General features: G+C 54.3%; 1 protein-coding gene across 2 annotated transcripts; it reads right to left on the bottom strand.

Moving 5' to 3' along the window:
- Nucleotides 1–1,465: 1,465 nt before the first annotated feature.
- SPI1 (Spi-1 proto-oncogene) lies at nt 1,466–16,924 on the bottom strand. 2 transcript variants are annotated; one of them, XM_019412418.2, is made up of 5 exons: nt 16,656–16,924; nt 13,656–13,755; nt 3,618–3,805; nt 2,613–2,775; nt 1,466–2,187 (listed from the first exon to the last, which is right to left on the bottom strand). In XM_019412418.2, exons 1-5 carry the CDS (start codon nt 16,698–16,700, stop codon nt 1,868–1,870), a joined length of 816 nt encoding a protein of 271 aa, XP_019267963.1. In that variant the 5' UTR covers nt 16,701–16,924; the 3' UTR covers nt 1,466–1,867. The 2 variants fall into 2 exon arrangements, with proteins under 2 accessions (XP_019267963.1, XP_019267964.1); XM_019412419.2 differs by having other exon boundaries at nt 13,656–13,752; nt 16,656–16,920.
- Nucleotides 16,925–17,286: the final 362 nt, after the last annotated feature.

Raw genomic sequence — 17,286 nt, 5'->3', positions numbered from 1 at the left:
CAGAATATTCTGAATTCCCATCCCCACCCCCACTGTTCCTCTATGAACTTTGGCCGTCTGTGACTGCCCCCCCTTCCTACCCACCCACCCCCCACCCCGTCACCTCAGGGGTATCGGTTGCTACACAGAAAGAAGCAAATTACACGTGACTTTCTCCAAGCAAGGTCCAATATCAGGAAAGGCCATTTGTCCCTTCTGACCCTCATGGGAGGAATTCGTACACAAGCATTGCCACGTGGTCCAAACTTACCATTCCTGTAGACACGGAATCCATTCTTTTCTGCCTCTGTGGAGTGCTAACTACTTTTAAACCGTATTGCATTCCCCTTGGCCTTCTTAAAGAGGATGGAACACCATTGACCCTCTCTTGGGGCTTGGAACCCTGAGAAGGGAGGTCACAGTTTCGCTCTCGGGGCAAGGATGTGTTTGGGGGTGTTTGCGCCGATGCTAATGGCCCCGGAGTCCGGGTTCTCTGAGGCCTGCTGGCTGCTTTGGGCCGTTTACTCAGTCCCAGGTGGTCTGCTCCCCCCATCTTGCTGTGGTTGCAAACAAGACGCTTCTAGGCTCATCTTTTTCTGTTTCTCCCTTGTTGTGGACTAGAAGCCAGAGAGCACAAGACAGCAGCTATGCACTAGGGTCCGGCCAGCATGGATGCTGTGAGGACGCCTTGGGGCTTAATTCCTGCTCCTGGCCGTGCTCCACGGCACCCCATTCCAGACACGTTGAGCCTTTCTGCTCCACGCTGACCTAGCACCCACGTGCAGTGGGATCTGGCCCGCCCCTCTCCTAGCTGTGTGACCTTGAACAAATCATTTGACCTCTCCAAGACTCAGTTTCCCAATCTATAAAATGGGATGATATCCGACTCTGCTTGTCAAGGTTGACATGTAATAAGTGGCCAGAAAATCCAGTGTGGCAGCCATTATCACTAATCGTCCCCATTGGGACCATAACCTGAAGAGTTTCGGCCTCACTGGGGCATTTTTAAAAGCCCACTTATCGGGGCGCCTGGGTGGCTCCGTCGGTTAAGCGTCCAACTTCGGCTCATGTCATGATCTCACAGTTTGTGAGTTCGAGCCCCACGTCGGGATCTGTCCCGACAGCTCAGAGCCTGGAGCCTGCTTCGGATTCTGTGTCTCCCTCTATCTCTGCCCCTGCGCTGCTCATGCTCTGTCTCTCTCTGTCTCAAAAATAAATAAAAACATTAAACAAAAAATTTTTTAAAAAGCCACTCATCAGGTGCGGAGGACTTTTTAATGATTTATTCCCCTGATAACAACCAAGGACCTGTCGTTTCACCAGCCCTGACCCCTTGCCAGGCGCTGTGTGTCATTTGTCGTGATGTCCCTACCCAGCACTGGCAGTAAATGCCCAAAGGACGTATGAGAAAAAGAGAGATCAGACAGGGTCGCCCAGACAAGATGCACCAAAAAATCATAAAGGAGACTCTGTGCTACGAGAGGACTCACTGAGAATAACTTTAATAACTGTTCCTTGAGGAAGCTAACGAGGGAGAGGTGTGGGAAGGGAGGAACGCTTAAGAAGGAGGGTTCAATTTATACAAATCTGATGACTTTGAACTCCCAAGGAAGCACCCCAGGTTGTACTAAGCAAGGCTGACCCTTGGCTGCGGTCAGACGCCCGGGTGGCCCCCTGGAGCTGGGGCTGGAGTCCTGGTGGGAGGTGAGGAGAGGCCGTGGGTAGCGGGCTTGGAGGAGGGAGTGGACGGGTGAGTCAAGGCCCGGCCCGCCACAGTCCTGCCCCTGGCCCCTGGGAGCTTGCCTCCCTGTGTCCGGGCCGGGCGAGGGGTTAATGCTATGGCCAGCGGGGAGGCCTGGCGGGCCCAGCGGGTTCTGTGGGCCTGGGCTCAGTGGGGCGGGTGGCGCCGCTCGGCCAGGCTCCCGCGGCCCAGCACCTCCCCGCTGAACTGGTAGGTGAGCTTTTTCTTGACCTTCTTGACCTCACCCGTCTTGCCATAGTTGCGCAGGGCGCGGGCCATCTTCTGGTAGGTCATTTTCTTGCGGTTTCCCTTCTGGATGCCCCAGCGGTGTGCCAGCGCCTCCTTGTGCTTGGACGAGAACTGGAAGGTGCCCTTGTCCTTGTCCACCCACCAGATGCTGTCCTTCATGTCCCCGCTGCGGAGCAGGTCGAGCAGGAACTGGTACAGGCGGATCTTCTTTTTGCTGCCTGTGGGCGGGAGGTGGTCAGTGCCCTAACACGGGCACCCGCCCTCACCTCCCCCTGATGTGGGTCCCCCTGGGGGTGGCTGGTCACTGGGGAGGGACTGGTGGTGGGGGGTGGTCTACCGAGGAGTGGGCTCCCTCACCCCACGCCTGGCACTCACACCCGCTCACACCCGTTCACACGCAGCCCGGAGAGGTTCAGACACACATACACCCTCCCGGGCTCGGTCACAGAGATGCACTCTCATCGACACACGGAGAGGTACAGATGGTCTCAGATGCAGTGCGCACTTTAGCAAACGTTGACACGCTCACAGATACGGACACCGCACTCAGCTCTGTGGTGTGACTGCTGTGCCCTTGGCTGGGGTGCATGGGGCACATCTACGGCCAGGGTCAGGGCTGGGCCGGACGGCGGGGCCGCCCTACCTGTTTCCCCATGCAGGAGGCCGGGCCCTGGCTCCAGGCCATCAGCCTCCCCGTCAGACACCTCCAGCGGGGGGCTCTGCCTCTCGCCCTCCTCCTCATCCGAGCTAGGCTGTGCCGGGGACAAGGAGGGGTATGGGAGGCACATCCGGGGTAGGTAGGAGACCTGGAAAGGCAGGGAAAGTGGGTTGAGGTCAGTGAGGGCCGGTTCACAGCTCAGAGCTGCTGAGGAGGGGCCATCTGAGCAAGAGAAGTGGGAGTAAAGAGGGGGGCAGGCCAGCAAGGGAAAAAAAGTTTGGGAGAAGGCTGGGGAAGTTGGAGGTCAGTCGGGTTACAGGGGTCAGGCAGGGTCAACTACACACAGGGAGTGGGTTGTGGGGGACCAGGGGCTGCTGGAATCAGGCCCTCCCTGGGCTCCCAGTTCAGGGCCTCGTGGCCAGGGGAAAGGGCACCCTTTCTTCATATGCGCAAAGGTGCCATATGGCCTGGCATTCTTGGGATCAGAGGTGGCAGTGAAGAGGGGCCAATGGGATGGTCGGGGATGGGAGCGACCGGGATTTAATAAGTGGGTGAACAGTGAGAGAAGGGCCAGCAGAGGTCAGCTAGGGGTGGTAGAGGTTAACGTAGGTCACTGATCGGGGTGGGGGTGTCCGTGGGGCTGAGGAGGGTCAATAAAGGGGGTCGGTGGAGGCCAGTGGAGGTCAGTTCCAGCGACTAGGATCCACGAGGGGCCGGTGGATGGGGATCACAGTGGGGATCAGGAGGGCCGTTGAGGTCAGGCAGCTCACTGGAGGGTGGGAATTATCGGGGCTCTGTCCATCGCGGAGCCGGAGATAAGGGTGTGGGGTCACGAGGTCAGTCAGAGGGTCAGGAGGCAGCCGTTGGGGCTCCGGCCGCCGTTGGCGCTGTGGGGCAGGAAGCCGAGTTGAGTAAGAGCCTGTGTCAGCTTCCTGTGAAGCGCCGGCCTCACCACAGGCCGGGTCCCACGGGAGCCGCGGCCGCACGCACCTGGTGGCCGATGCCCGCGTGGGCCGTCGCCATGGGGGTGTCGAGCACGTGCATCTGCTCCAGCTCCATGTGGCGATAGAGCTGCTGCAGCTGGGGGGGCTGCACGCTCTGCAGCTCCGTGAAGTGGTTCTCGGTGAAGCTCTCGAACTCGCTGTGCACGTGGTGCGGGTGAAAGTCCCAGTAATGGTCTGCAGGGACGGCCGGGCGGCGTGCCGTGAGCGCAGGGCGCGGGGCGGGAAGAGGCGACCACAGTGGAGAAAAAAGCGACGTCAGGCCACAGGGGGCTGTTAGCACAGGCCGGGCCGGGCTCCGGGTTGACATTCATTCGCCCCCACCCCCACCTCGCTATTTACCATCCCCATTTTACAGAGGAGGACACTGAGGTGTGGCAAGGCCGCCTAACATGCCCGCAGTCAGAGGCCCCGTCGATGGCAGGCCTGAGCCAAAGCCGGCATTCCCGGCAACCCTTTTGTCCTGTGTCCAGGCGGTCACAAGGACACGGGTCCTGGCTCTGCCGTTCGCTTTCTGTGTGACCTCAGGCACATGCATGGGCCTCTTCGGCCTCAGTTGACTCACTTGTAAAATGGGGATAAAAGTGACGGGGAGGATACAAATGAGTTCACATTTGTAAAAACTCCCAGCCCCAGAGCAGGCCCTCAGGGGCTGCTGATTCCCTCCCTCCCAGCTCCTGAGCCCATAGTCACACAAACACGGGTCTCGTCACATGGCCCAGGTGTGATGACAAAGTCACAAGGCTGACATTCCTCACACACCAGAACTTGCCCAGGCCCACGGTGCTGCCCCTTCAAAGCCATGCCCTTGGACAGCTGCGTCTGTCTTCCAGTGAGGTTACCAGGACTAAGGGCTCTCCTGGAAACTCCCCCATAGGTGCTTTCAGAGTCTGTGGTGGGGTGGATTTGAGTTTGGGGAACAGCCACATGCCATCGGAAGCCCTGGCTTGGAACTAGGACATGGTTTCTCTGGGCATCTTTTCCAGGAAAAAAACCAAAAACCTGCCACATGTCTGTGGAGTTTCTGGGTACGGTCTGGGGTCCAAAAGAAGATGTGGTGATAAAGCGACAAGAGATGGTAGGCCAGAGTAGCATCTCGGGGACAAGTGCACAGCCCTACATGGGGACCACCACCAGCCCCGTGTGTGTGTGTGTATGTGTGTGTGTGTGTCTATCTTCGTCCTTTTTTTCTCACATACAAGCACATACTTATGTACTCACACGTCCCAAAAATAATGTGTTTTTTTGGCTTTCGAATGGTTATCAGAAGACTTGCTTTCTAATCTTGCTCTGTGGTGGCATTCCTGCGTGACCCCAGACAGGCTATTTTATCTCCCTGATCCTCCAATTCCCCAGTCTAAAAGTAGGGACCCGACTGGGTAGTGAACCCACAATCCAGGCAGCCCACACTCCTGCCTCTACAAGGCTACATGGCACAGAAGAGAGAAAGTACACGATCTGGGAGCCAGACAGAGCTGGGTTCAAATCCTGCCTCTGCCATTTTCTGTCGTGTGCTATTGGGGGGGTCATTCCACTTCTGTAAGCCTCAGTTTCTTCATCTGTAAGATGGGGCTAATAATTATACCCATCTCATAGTCTTGTTGTGAGGGTTAAATGAACAAACGCCTTCAAGGTGCTTAGAATAGAACCCGGCACGAAATTAGATCCAATAAACATTACCTGCTACTAATACAATTAATGTGTTATTCTAAAGAACCCGGATTAGCACTTGAGCAAGTGGCAGATACTTTCATATATATTTATTTATTTCCTCTTCTTCTTCCTGTTCCCTGCCATCTCAGTGGCCCAGAGAAATAGTTTTGGTGAGCCTGGCTGCCACCGTCTCCCAGAGGCCAGAGCTGGGCCCTCAACATTGTACCATGTGGACAGTGACTGGTTTCGTCCTCGCCTTATTCCCAGTGCCTGGACACAGCAGGCACTCAACGAACATTTCCTGAATGAGTGAATGAATGAATAAATGAATGAATTCTAGCCTCCTGAGAACTCTCCCTGACTCTCCTCCACAAAATTATCTAAACCTGAAGGGAAAACAAAACAACACTTAATTTGTATTTTCATCTTGCAGCGAGTAAACGGGACCCAGAAGCTCTCCCCTTGCCCAGGACAGTTGGCTCTGTGCTTTAGAGATGGGCTGTTTTGGGGGCTCTGGGATTTGGTGAGCCAATCCAGGCTCCTCTCTAGAGATAGATCAGCCCTCCGGCCCCACTCTGGCCCCTCCCATTTTCACCTCCCCCACCCTGGGCTGAACTGTCCAGATCTTGGCACAATGCTTTATCCTGCCCACCGACCTCCACCCTCAAACCCACTATGGTTCCAGGGTTCAGGGGACCCCGCATGCCTGCAACCTTCCAGGTGTGGAGTGAGGGGCCCCCGACTGCTCTTTCCCTCCTGCTCCCCACCTCTGCTCTAGCTTCGCATGAGACCCATGAGCTCATTCTTGGAATCCCAGCCTGAGGCCAGCATTTCCCATGGAGGTCTCAGTACACCTTCACCAGAGTCGCTCTGGGGGGTTTGGGCCCCTCCTTAGAGATCCAGTGAATCAAAAGCGCTGGGAACTGGAATTTAACGGGCCCTAAGGAGGTTCTTGCACTCACTGACACTCTGGAACCCTGCCCCAGGGTCCTCTGAAAGCTGCAAATGGGACTCTTGAGCTACAATTAGTTTCAAAAGGCCCAACGGAAACCTCGCCTTTACCCTTGATTTGGGTGTTCAGGCAATTATGTAATAAACGCTGTCTGGTAGACAGAAACGTTCTGAGTATGGGGGCCTCTGAAGGGACACAATACAAGGAAGCCTTCATAGTGCGAAAGTCAGCACTCTTGGGCTCTTTGGACCTCATTTATAGATGACTTCACGAACGCATTGCTTTATCCCTATTTGTCCCTTCAATGGGTTCCCCGGGTCATCCTGCACCATGCCTCCTTAGCACAACACTGCACCTCAAAAGAATATAATTCCATTTGCATATCTGGAGTTAGTTCTGGACCCTCCTTTTTATAGCCTATTAGGCCACCCAGCACACAGTAGGCCTCCATAAATATTCGATCAAATGATCCATAAGAGTTAGCTTTTAACATGTATTTTTAGGTACTGGGCACTATGCTAAGTACTTAATCCACATTTTCTCATGAATCCTCACCCCAACTCTGACAAGGTGGCCACTATAGTATGATCTTTCTTTTGCACACGAGGAAACAATGACTCAGATTAAGTCCCTTGTCCACAGACAGCCATTGGTAAAGTCATGATCAAACCCACCTGTGTCTGCCTCCAGGGCCTGAACTACCAGTATACCATACAACTTCTGAGGAACAAGACTGTTAATTAAAGCTTTAATTAAGACCGATGGTGGCGCCGACACTATCGACTGCTCTTATGCACCTGTCTACCATCATCCACCCCTCACCGTCATTCATCATCCGTCTTCCACCCATCCATCATGCATTCATTCATCCATATTCACCCATCCACCCATCAGTGTCTGTCATCGACCCATCCATCATGCACCCACCAGTTGCTATCCATTCATCATCAATCATTCCCTTCATTCATCCATCCATCATCTAACCTGCCAGCAGTGACCCCATTCATCTTGACCTCTCATTACCTGGGACCAAAGTCTTACCCACCCATCTCTATTCTTCCTCAGTATATTTGGTGCTCCTAATACCTGTATGTCACCAGGACAAAAATAAAGTCATATTCAAAACAACACACATACTCAAAATCAAAGCCTTAAGTGTGATTCAGTTGACTTTATCTCCTCAGAACAGGAATCCCAGCCTTAAGCCCAGGGTTCTCCCCAGGGGAGCAGAAGTAAGATCAAGACAGAGAAGGAAGATAAGGAATTAAGACAAGGGCTGATAAAAACAAAATAAAACAAAACAAACAAACAAAAACCTTCTTAGGAAATCACAGACCACTGGACAAGGGGTCCTGAAGCCCAGCCTTCCCACACATTGTTCAGATTAAGGGAACCGGAAGCCCCGAGAGTGGAGAGCTCCAGGCTTCATCATACTTGTCACTCTCTACTTTGTATCCTAATTATTAAAGTTTTCGTTATTCCCCCTGTTAAAATAATAAATCTGGTAGGACTTGTGTTTTATTGATTCCATAGCACCTAGCAATGTGCCTGGTGTACAAAAGATGCTTTGTATATATTTATTGGATGGATAGGTCCATGAGAGATGGATGGAGGGTTTGACAGGTAAAGGGAAGGACGATCGGAAAGCTGAACGAGTGGAAGATTAGATGGGTGTGAGAACACATCGGTGGATGGGTGGACGGTGCGTGGTATGAAAGGATAGAAGAGTACATGGAAAGATGGAAAGATGGAGGGAAGGAGTCATACGTTGGAACTCTGGTTCCTTCACCAACCCCACTGCAAAGAGCAAATCCTATCACATCCATTGCGATGGCTGTTATCAAAGAAACAGAAGCTAACCAGTGTTGATGAGGATGTGGAGAAATTGGAACCCTTCTACACTGTTGGTGGGAATACAGCATGGTACAGCCACTGTGGAAAACAGTATGGAGGTCCTCAAAAGTGAAAAATAGAACTACCATTTTACATCATGTATATTTTACCACAATTAAAAATAATAATAAATAGTAAACCTGATGAGCCGTGCCTTCAAAATCTATCTTGAATCTGTCCACTTCTTTCTCTCTCTATTGCCACTACCTTTGGCCAAGCCACCGCCATCTCTTGCCTAGATTATGCCAGTAGTCTCCTCCCAGTGCTTTCTCGCTGTTCTGATTGTGATCTTCTCTCCATCTATTCTCCCACAGCAGCCAGAGTGACTTTTTAAAAAGCTTATTCAGTGGAACCAGTAAGTGTTAGGAGAAGAAGGCACTGAAAACTTGCAGGGAGACAGAACTAAAGTAAACAAGCAGAAAAACAAACAAAAACAAATTAGTCTACATTCAAAACAGAGGACATAAAAAGGCATCCAACTTCAAAAGAAAAACTCTAGTGACCAGAAGATAGAGAAATGCTTTCAAATTCTAAGGGAAACAAGATTTTCAGCCTAGATTTCTATACCCTGTTAATCATAAAGATATGAGAAAAAAGCAAACAACAAAACCGTACCTCCCACACACTGTCTCTTAGGAGACTGTTGTCAGAAGAATAACAACTCTTGGGGCACCTGGAGGGCTCAGTCAAGCATCTGACTCCTGATTTCGGCTCAGGTCATGATCTCACGCTTCGTGAGTTCAAGCCCCGCGTCGGGCTCTGTGCTGACACTGCTTGGGATTCTCTCCCTTCTATCTCTCTGCCTCTCTCTCCTTCTCTCTCAAAATAAATAAATAAACAAATAAACATGGGGGGGGGAGGAAAGAATAACAACTCCTATCCATGTTACATAGCACTCGCTATGTGCCAGGCACGGTTCTAAGGATTTTACATACAGTGACTCATTCAATCCCTACAGCAATCCTATGAAGTAGGTATCATTATGAAGAAGTTGAGACCTAGAGAGGTGAAATGTCTTGCCCACGATCACCCCAGATAGTAACGGGGAGATGGGGTGTGAATCCCAGTAGCCTGGCTCCAGGAAGAGGGCACTATCTCCTTGCTAGCCTGCCCCTCATTCTCTTTTTCAAGGATGAGCAAGTACAGGTAGTCAAAGAACACCATATGGCTCAGCCGTGAGTAATCTTCACATGGCCATACTCCTGGAAAATTCAGATACTGATGTAACAAGAGTTACTGTACAAAGAAAGACAAATACTGTATGATCTCACTTATATGTGGAATCTAAACCAAAAAACAAAACCCCAAACTTATAGACAAGGAGATCAGATTTGCGGTTGCTAGAGGGCCAGGGCCAGGGTCATGGGAATTGGAGGAATGTGGTCAAAAGGTACAAACTTCTACGTATAAGAGGCACCTGGCTAGCTCTATTGGAAGAGCATGTGATACTTGATCTCGGGGTTCTGAGTTTGATTCCCACACTGGGTGTAGAGATTACTTAAATAAATAAAACTTACAAAAAAAAAAAAACCTTCTGGTTATGAGTACTGGGTCGCAATGGTGACCACAGCTAGCAATGCTGTATGGTAGGCAGTAAAACCTTGGTTAGCGAGCATAATGCGTTCCAGAAACATGCTTGTAATCCAAAGCACTTGTATATCAAAGTGAATTTCAAGATCATGTGACATTCAGTGTCACGTATGACTCGTATTGCAAGACATCGCTTGTATATCAAGTTAAAATGTGTTAGAAATATTTTCTCGCTTTGTGGAACACTGGCAGGACAAGTTACTTGCAGTCCAAGGTTTTACCGCATTTGAAAGTTGCTATGAGAATAGATCCTAAAAGTTCTCATTACAAGGAGAAAAACTTTTTTGTATCTATATGAGGTGAGGGATATTTCACAATATCTACATACGTCAGCTCATTATGCAGTACGCCTTAAGCCCGCACAGCATTGTGCATCAATTACATCAATAAAATGGAACAAAGTTACTGTATAATCATTTGGGTATGTGTGAAGTGTGGGTGAGTGTGTGTATGCTCTGAATGACTACAGAGCCAAAGTCTCATCTTTCATAGGACAAGATGAAAAATTCAAGCCAGACTCATCTCCACCCAGCGTATAGAAGGAACCCATTAAATGCTTATGAGTGAATAAACGAATAACGTGCTAAGTCTCTCTTTCATATCTTCGTGTGCACATTTACTTAGTGCTGTGATAGAAAGACTGGACAACTAGCTTTCATTCATCCCCGCCGGGCCACTATGTCATGAAGAAGTGCCGATGATAAGCTTTAGTAAAAAGCAGCAGCTTACAGAATAGCATGAGGCTACGATTCCATTGTGGGGTGAGCAGAATGTGCATATGTGTATGTCTGCACTGACAGATGTACAGGAACATAAATGTGGAATAAAATGTCTACAGGGATTGACTAAGGTGCCATCAGTGAGGAGGGAAGTTGGGAAGAGGGAAATATTTTCCTTGATAAAGCTGTTGTTGATTATTTTAATAATCAAAAATTAAAGGTTTAAAATTTATTTAGATTTTCACCACACACACACACACACACACACACACACAATTCAGATCATGTCATTCCCCTGCTCAAAACCCTCCAATGGCTTCCCATTCCCATTGTTTGTAGGATAACACCCAAACTCCTGCCGTGGCCTTCAGGCACTGTGTGATCTGTCCTCCGCAGGTCCCTCCGGCTTCCCTGGGTCTCCACTACTCCCTGCGTGCCCCGGCCACCCAGGCCCTCTCTCAAGGTCAATGCTACATTGCATTTGCAGTTCTCTCTACCTTTGCGTGCGTGTTCCTTCTCTTTACTCAGATTTCACCTCAACTGCCCTCCTCAGAGGCCTTCCCTGACCACCCGAACGAAAGTAGCCCCTAACACAGGCACTCTGCCTTATGTTACTTTGCTTTTTAGAAGACTGCTTATTGCCTGTCTGCTTAGTTGACTGCTGCCTTTTCCCTCACTGGAATGTAAGTTCTGTGAGAGCAGTGGCTTTGTGTGGCTTGCTTATCACAGAAACTCCAGTGGCTAGAATGGTGTCTGGCCCATGGCATGCAATCAGAAGCTATTTGGTAGATGGAAAAATGGGGGATGAGTGGGCCTGAGGAAAGATGGTAAGTGTTGGGAGGATGAGTGGGTGGCCACAGGGGTGAGTGGTGGAAAGGGTGGGTGGCTGGTTGGTTGTCACCTAGGTCAGTTGAAAATGACGCAGTGGATCTGTCACAGAGCCCTCTGTGTGTCTCCCACTCTCCCAGCTGCTTCCTCTCCCCCAACTGGGGGAAGGAGTAAAGCTAACATACTCTGACCCAAAAGCTCACTGGGCCTTGTGCTCAGCCCCTCACACCTTTTGTGCATTAACTCAGTGAATCATTACACCTCTACGGGGTCAGTGTTTCCATGCTCTCACTTCCATATATGAGGGAACAGGGGCTCCCAGAGGTTAAGTCACTTGCTCTAAGGTCACACACACTGGTGAGTGATGGAACCGGGATCAGACCCAGGTCCAACCCCAGTGCTTTTTTAATAAGTTCAACCACCTAAAAAAAAGGCTAAACCCAGAGGACATGCAGGAACTAGTGAAGAATGTGGGGTGTCTCTACTCTTGGGTCTTCATTAGGAAAGGACAGAACAGGTGCACAGATCAGCAGAGATGCCCAGATGGGCGATGACGGGGCAGGGGGTGTGTGTGGGGTGAGGGGAGTAGGGTGTAGGGTGGGGAGTAGGGGCCAGGACACCCATGGACTCCAGAGGAGTCTCCGAAGGAATCGGGCATGACCAAAACAGGGTGCTCGGGCATCTAATCAAGAGTCATTCCTAGAGCCCCAGCCCTGATATAAGGGACCTGCCTGGGCACCGAGCCAGGAAAGCACAAGCACTTTCTCTAAAGTGCTCACTTCATCAGCCCCAGCCCCTGGTCTAGCTGGTTTCTAGATGCGTGCACACACCCTCATATTACAAGAGGGGACACTGAGGCTGCAGCGGGCCCAAAGGAAATGACCCCAAACCCAGTGAAACTGACTGGAGGTTAGGCCAGAGGGGAAAAGGTCCCTAATGTTGGAAGCAGTCCCAGGCCGCGCTGAGTTTGCTGAGACCTGGCCGTCCTGCTGCCTGGAGCCACCAGGGGGAGCCAGTCCTCAAGGCCAGAGGGACCTTCTCGGGTCCTGAACAGCTAGGGGCAGGGGTCACCAGTGCTGGTCTCTAGGTCACAGAGACCCACCCTTGATCCTGGCTGGGGGAGATGGGAGGAGGGGGTGGGTGAGGGGGACTTTCTCTCTAAATTGTCTGGCTTTTCCACAAAGAGATCGTTTTGCTTGCAGAATCATAAATGAGCTTTAAAGGATGAAAAAAAAAGGATGCTTTACAACCTTCCTAGCCTTGAGATTCTGAAAGAAGTCTGTGTGTTCCCCCATGAGGGCTGGAGGCATATCTACCACCTACTTCCAGGACATGGCCCCCAGGTGTGGCCTGGCAGTGTGAAACCTTCCTCCGCTGTGGCACCCGACCTGCCTCTCCCTCTGGGGCTGCGGACACCCCAGTGCCTGGCCTGCCCCGGTTTCAGAATCCTAGAGAATCCCCCAATGAAGACCTGCTAACTAGGCCTTCTCACTTGGGCTCAGGGGTCCCATGGAGACACCGAGATCCCCTTTGGGTGTCCTCTCACAGTGCCCTGTCCAGGTGCCAGCCACCTAATGCCTGTCCCCGTCTACCCTGAATTTGTTCCAGGGTCGAGGCTGGGCCGGGGGATGGGCAGCGAGACTGGGACAAAAGGACCCTTGGCCCACACTCCGTCGTCACTCCCACCCCAGCAAACTGGGGCTCCAGCCCCTGCTGAATGAGGGGGACCTCAGAGCCTTTCCCTTAGTGAGCAGTTCTCAAACAGGGGTGATTCTGCCCCCCAGGGGACATTTGGCAACGTGTGGAGACATTTTTGGTTGTCGCGACTGGTGGTGCTTCTGGCATCTAGTGGGTAGAAGCCAGGGATGCTGCTAGACAGCCTACCATGAACAGGGCAGGCTTCCGCAACAAAGACATTCTCCAGCCCCGAATGTCAACGGAAGTTAAGGACACGGCAGGGAGCAGAGCCGCCCCACGTGGAGTTCAGTTCGGGGCAAGGGGGTGAGGACAACAGAGAGGATGAAGGGGCCTGGGGGGAGGGGGAGAGGAGAAAGCCCTGGACCTGGAGCAGACAGACTGGGTTCCACCCACCGGCCGCGTGACCCTGTACAGGTCACTTAGCTCCCCGAGCCTCCGTTTCCTCATTTGTGAAAGGCCACAAGGACTGGACCAGACGATAAACGTGGGCGAAGCTACCCTCGTGCCCTGGCACACCAAAGATGCTCAATAAATGCAGGCTGGGGGTGTGGGGCGTGGGGGTTTAGAGTAGTAAGCTTACGTCCTTTGAAAGCTAGTTTAATCCAATTCTCAGGATCCCAAAGAAGCCTTCCCTTCTCCCTCAGTGCCCAGGCCAGGCTGGGGACGCGGGGGCGGGGGAGGGCCCTGTACTCACCGCTGTGGCTTTCTCCATCACTGCTGAGATAGGGGTAGTATTCGTGCGTCTGGCGTTGGTACAGGTCCGTGTCATAGGGAACCAGGTCTTCCGATGGCTGCTGAGAGAGGAGGCAGTCAGGACTCGGATGGTGGCGGGACAACCGCAGTCAGGTTGGCAGCCCCCGGTATGTTGGGGCCACACCACCCTCTCACACTGAGGGGACCGCATCAGGCCTTCAGCCCTCTCTCTGCCTGACCTGGGAGAGGCCGCAGTGGGGACAGGAGAGCAAGACCCTCGGCTCCTGCAGAAAGGGGCTGACAGGGACCCCCCAAGGTCAGAGGTCAAAGGAGGACCAAGGCTGAGAGGAGAGCATGGCCTCCCCGCACCCCCTCCCCTGCACAGCCACACTCCACACGGACACCTGCACCCCAGGTCCCCATCTCACACGGGAACTCTCACATCCACACCTCCAAATGTACAGACGCTCCCGTGACACGCACACTCCCACGTGTGAACTCACACCCACAGTCTACCCACGCTCACCTTTGCCCTAATTCTACAGGCCACTCACATTCACACACACTTGTGGTCACACTCACACGCACTGTTGCGCACTCACCCTGTAGGCACACGCAGTCACTTGAATTACCGCACGTATCCTCACGCTTGCCTTCAGGCACCTTGAACTCAGGCTCGTACCCGCACCGCCATGGCCGCGCACGCTCCACTTACACACCCACCCCCATAGCACACATGCTTGTCCTCCGGCCAGTCTCCACAGCCCACGCCCGGGCCCAGGCACCCTCATGATGACCAGTGGCCGTTCACACTCACGGATTGTATAGTGCTCTCCAGGCAGGCTCGGGGGCCATGGGCCAGCTAGAGCCTTGGTCCTCTCCCTCTCCCTCCTCCGTCCTCCTCCTGACACACCCACTGGGATATTCCCTTCCCTCCCCTCCCCTCCCTCCCCTCACCCCTCATTGCTCCCCCCACCCCTCCCTGTCCTCCTCTCCCCTTCCTCCCACTCTAGCCCCTCACTCCTCCCTGTCCTCCTCTCTACTCCTCCCCCTCCTCCCCCTCTACCCTCACTCCTCCCTTTCCTCCTCTCTACCCCTCCCCCTCTTCCTCCTCCCCCTCCCCTCCCCACTCCTCCCTATCCCCCTCTCCCTCTCCTCCACTCCACTCTTTCCTCTCCCCCTCCTCCCCCTATACCCCTCACTCCTAGCTGTCCTCCTCTCTACCCCTCCCCCTCTTCCTCCTCCCCCTCCACTCCCCACTCCTCCCTATCCCCCTCTCCCCCTCCTCCACTCCACTCTTTCCTCTCCCCCTCCTCCCCCTATACCATACCTCACTCTTAGCTGTCCTCCTCTCTACCCCTATCCGTCCTTGGCCTCCCCCCCACGCCTCCCTGGCCTCCTCCCCCTCCTGCCCCTCCAGCCCTCGCTCCTCTGCATCCTGGTGCAACACAGGGACACGCACACGCAGAGTCTTTACAACAGTCCTCAGGCCTCTCCCCACCCCCGCAGTGTGCGCGCAGGGATTGCACAACAGCTACTCAGGCCCTCAGAGCTTGGGTTGGGGGCCAGGGCTGCCTTGGGAGCCCACCTTCCCAGGAGTGCTCCCTTCTCTGAGGGGTTTGGCATAGCAAACCAAGAAGCTGTGCCTCCCGCCTAGCTGTGTCTGGAGTTCAGGGATTGAGAGGTCAAGGGTCAGAGACGCTGCGGTCCAGCTCCTGGGCCTGTGGCTTTCTTGAGGCGGCCTTGGCTCTTCCTGGGACCACCTCCGTCACCCCCTGCCTGCCCCCTCCTCTCCTTCTTGGTGATGGGCGGGGGAGGGTGGGATGGGCCCAGCTCCAGGGCCGGCTGGCCGGCGTGGTCTGTGTCAGGCCAGGAGCCCAGCACTGGGTTTCCAGGCAGCCCAGCCCAACAGCAGGATGTCAGGCCTGGGGTGCCTCCCTGGGCCCCGAGGCCTGACTGGGGTGGGGTGGGGGGAGGGAGCAGCCTCCAAGCCGGGAAAGCTGAGTCAGGTGGGCAGGCCCTGCCAAACCCTTCCCGTCTCTCCCAGGGCTCCCCACCCTCGCTGAGTGGGGATGGGGTGTGAGAGAGAGAGGGGTCTTCTCTGAGGGGCCCAGGTCTGCATCTGCCTGAGGCTTTAACTGTCACAGACAGCAGGAGTGGTGGGGACCTGCCCTTCCCCTCCAGGGGTCCCTTGGGACTCCTGCTGCTTCACCTCTAGTCTCTGCCCCAGCCTCAGCCCCCGCCCGGAACTCCGGTATCCACTGACCAGGTCCTGTCCCGGCACCCTTGCGCTGAGCCCCAGGATCGGCCCAGCTCCAGCGCCTGCCCTCCTCTCCCACGCCCTGGCCAAGGCACCAAGCAAACTGCCGTCCTAGTCTCTGCTCTACTCATTGCTGCCGCCCAGCCCCTGCCCCTGCCCCTGCCCCAGCCCCAGCCCCTGGGGAGAGCCGGTCCAAGGCCCAGATCTTTGGGTCAACAACCATGTCCCCTGTGCCAGGCTCCAGACTGGGCACCGGGAACCCAGACATAAGGCGGCCTTAGTCTCCAAGAGCACCTGGGGCCGTGGACTGAGACATCTGGCCTGTTGCCTCCTGTCCTTTAAGCCTTTACTGTCCTGGGGACTGGCTTCCCCCCACGCCAGTCTCCCCATCTCCTCCTCTGCCACCTCTCTGCCACTGCCCTCACCATCCCCACCCCGACACCCTGCCCAGGAGCTTCGGCCTGCCACCCAAGCCCCTAAAGCACCCAAGTCTATAAATAACCGTTCAGGCCCCACCGATCACAGCCCCACCATGAGCCCAGCCCTCAGCCCGCCAGGGCATGCTCTGAAGAAACCAATGGCCCCCTCGCTGGATCTCAGACTAGGAGCTCCAGGGAGGAAACACCAATTTCCCACTGATAGCTAACCGGGAGGGCAGCTGGCTGGTGGGTTGGAGGGCAGGCGGACTGGCGTCTGAGGGCCGAGGGTCGAGACAGTAGATAGAGGAGTCCCAGTACTCACAGGGGGGACGAGGGGAAACCCTTCCATTTTGCACGCCTGTAACATCCAGCCGATCTCCTAGCCGGTCAGGTCCCCTGCTTCGGTGGGGGCCAGTGCGGAGCCCCTCAGGATGGGGCGCCCCGTCAGGGGCTGGGACGAACTCAGGGCGGGCGCAGGGCTCAGGCCTGCCCCATGAGCTACAGGAGCCCTGGGTGAGCCCCCTCCCTTGACATTGCAGGGCCAGCGCAAGTTCCTGATTTTATCGAAGGGCCTGCCACTGGGAGATAGTCCCCTTGGGGTGACATCACCGCCCCAGCCCGTTTGCATAAATCTCTTGCGCGACAGGAAGTCTCTGGCCGGCTGGGGCAGGTGGTGCTCCAGGGGCTTGCCTGGGAGGCTATGGGGGCCAGGCCCCCTGCCCAGAGGAAGCTGGAACTGTGAGGGGCGGTCTTGGAGGCTGGGGTGGGGAGAAAGAGTGGGAGGGAGGAAGGCCAGCTCTACCACAGGGAGGCCATTGCTGCCCCCACGCCCTGCTGACGCACCCTAACCCCTAACCCCACAAATGCCCAGTGCTCTTGAGACCCCCATGTGGCCATCAGTCACTTGCTTGGGGTCAGAGCTGGTGGTGGTGGCTACTAGGGGCCTTCACTTT

The sequence above is a fragment of the Panthera pardus genome, unplaced genomic scaffold (genome assembly GCF_024362965.1).
Source record: "Panthera pardus isolate Hobbes unplaced genomic scaffold, ASM2436296v1 HiC_scaffold_12, whole genome shotgun sequence".
Taxonomy (NCBI): Eukaryota; Metazoa; Chordata; class Mammalia; order Carnivora; family Felidae; genus Panthera; species Panthera pardus.
Note: the sequence above shows the minus strand (reverse complement) of the source record. Positions and strands in the feature narration are given on the sequence as shown.

Bases quoted from the DNA above. Each gene is read 5' to 3' on its own strand.
- SPI1 (XM_019412418.2), bottom strand. From the start codon at position 16,700: ATGTTACAGGCGTGCAAAATGGAAGGGTTTCCCCTCGTCCCCCCT. The intron at 13,756-16,655 runs GTGAGTACTGGG...CTCCTCTCTCAG, and splicing joins GGTTTCCCCTCGTCCCCCCT to CAGCCATCGGAAGACCTGGT. The intron at 2,188-2,612 runs GTAGGGCGGCCC...TCCCGCCCACAG, and splicing joins CCTCCTGCATGGGGAAACAG to GCAGCAAAAAGAAGATCCGC.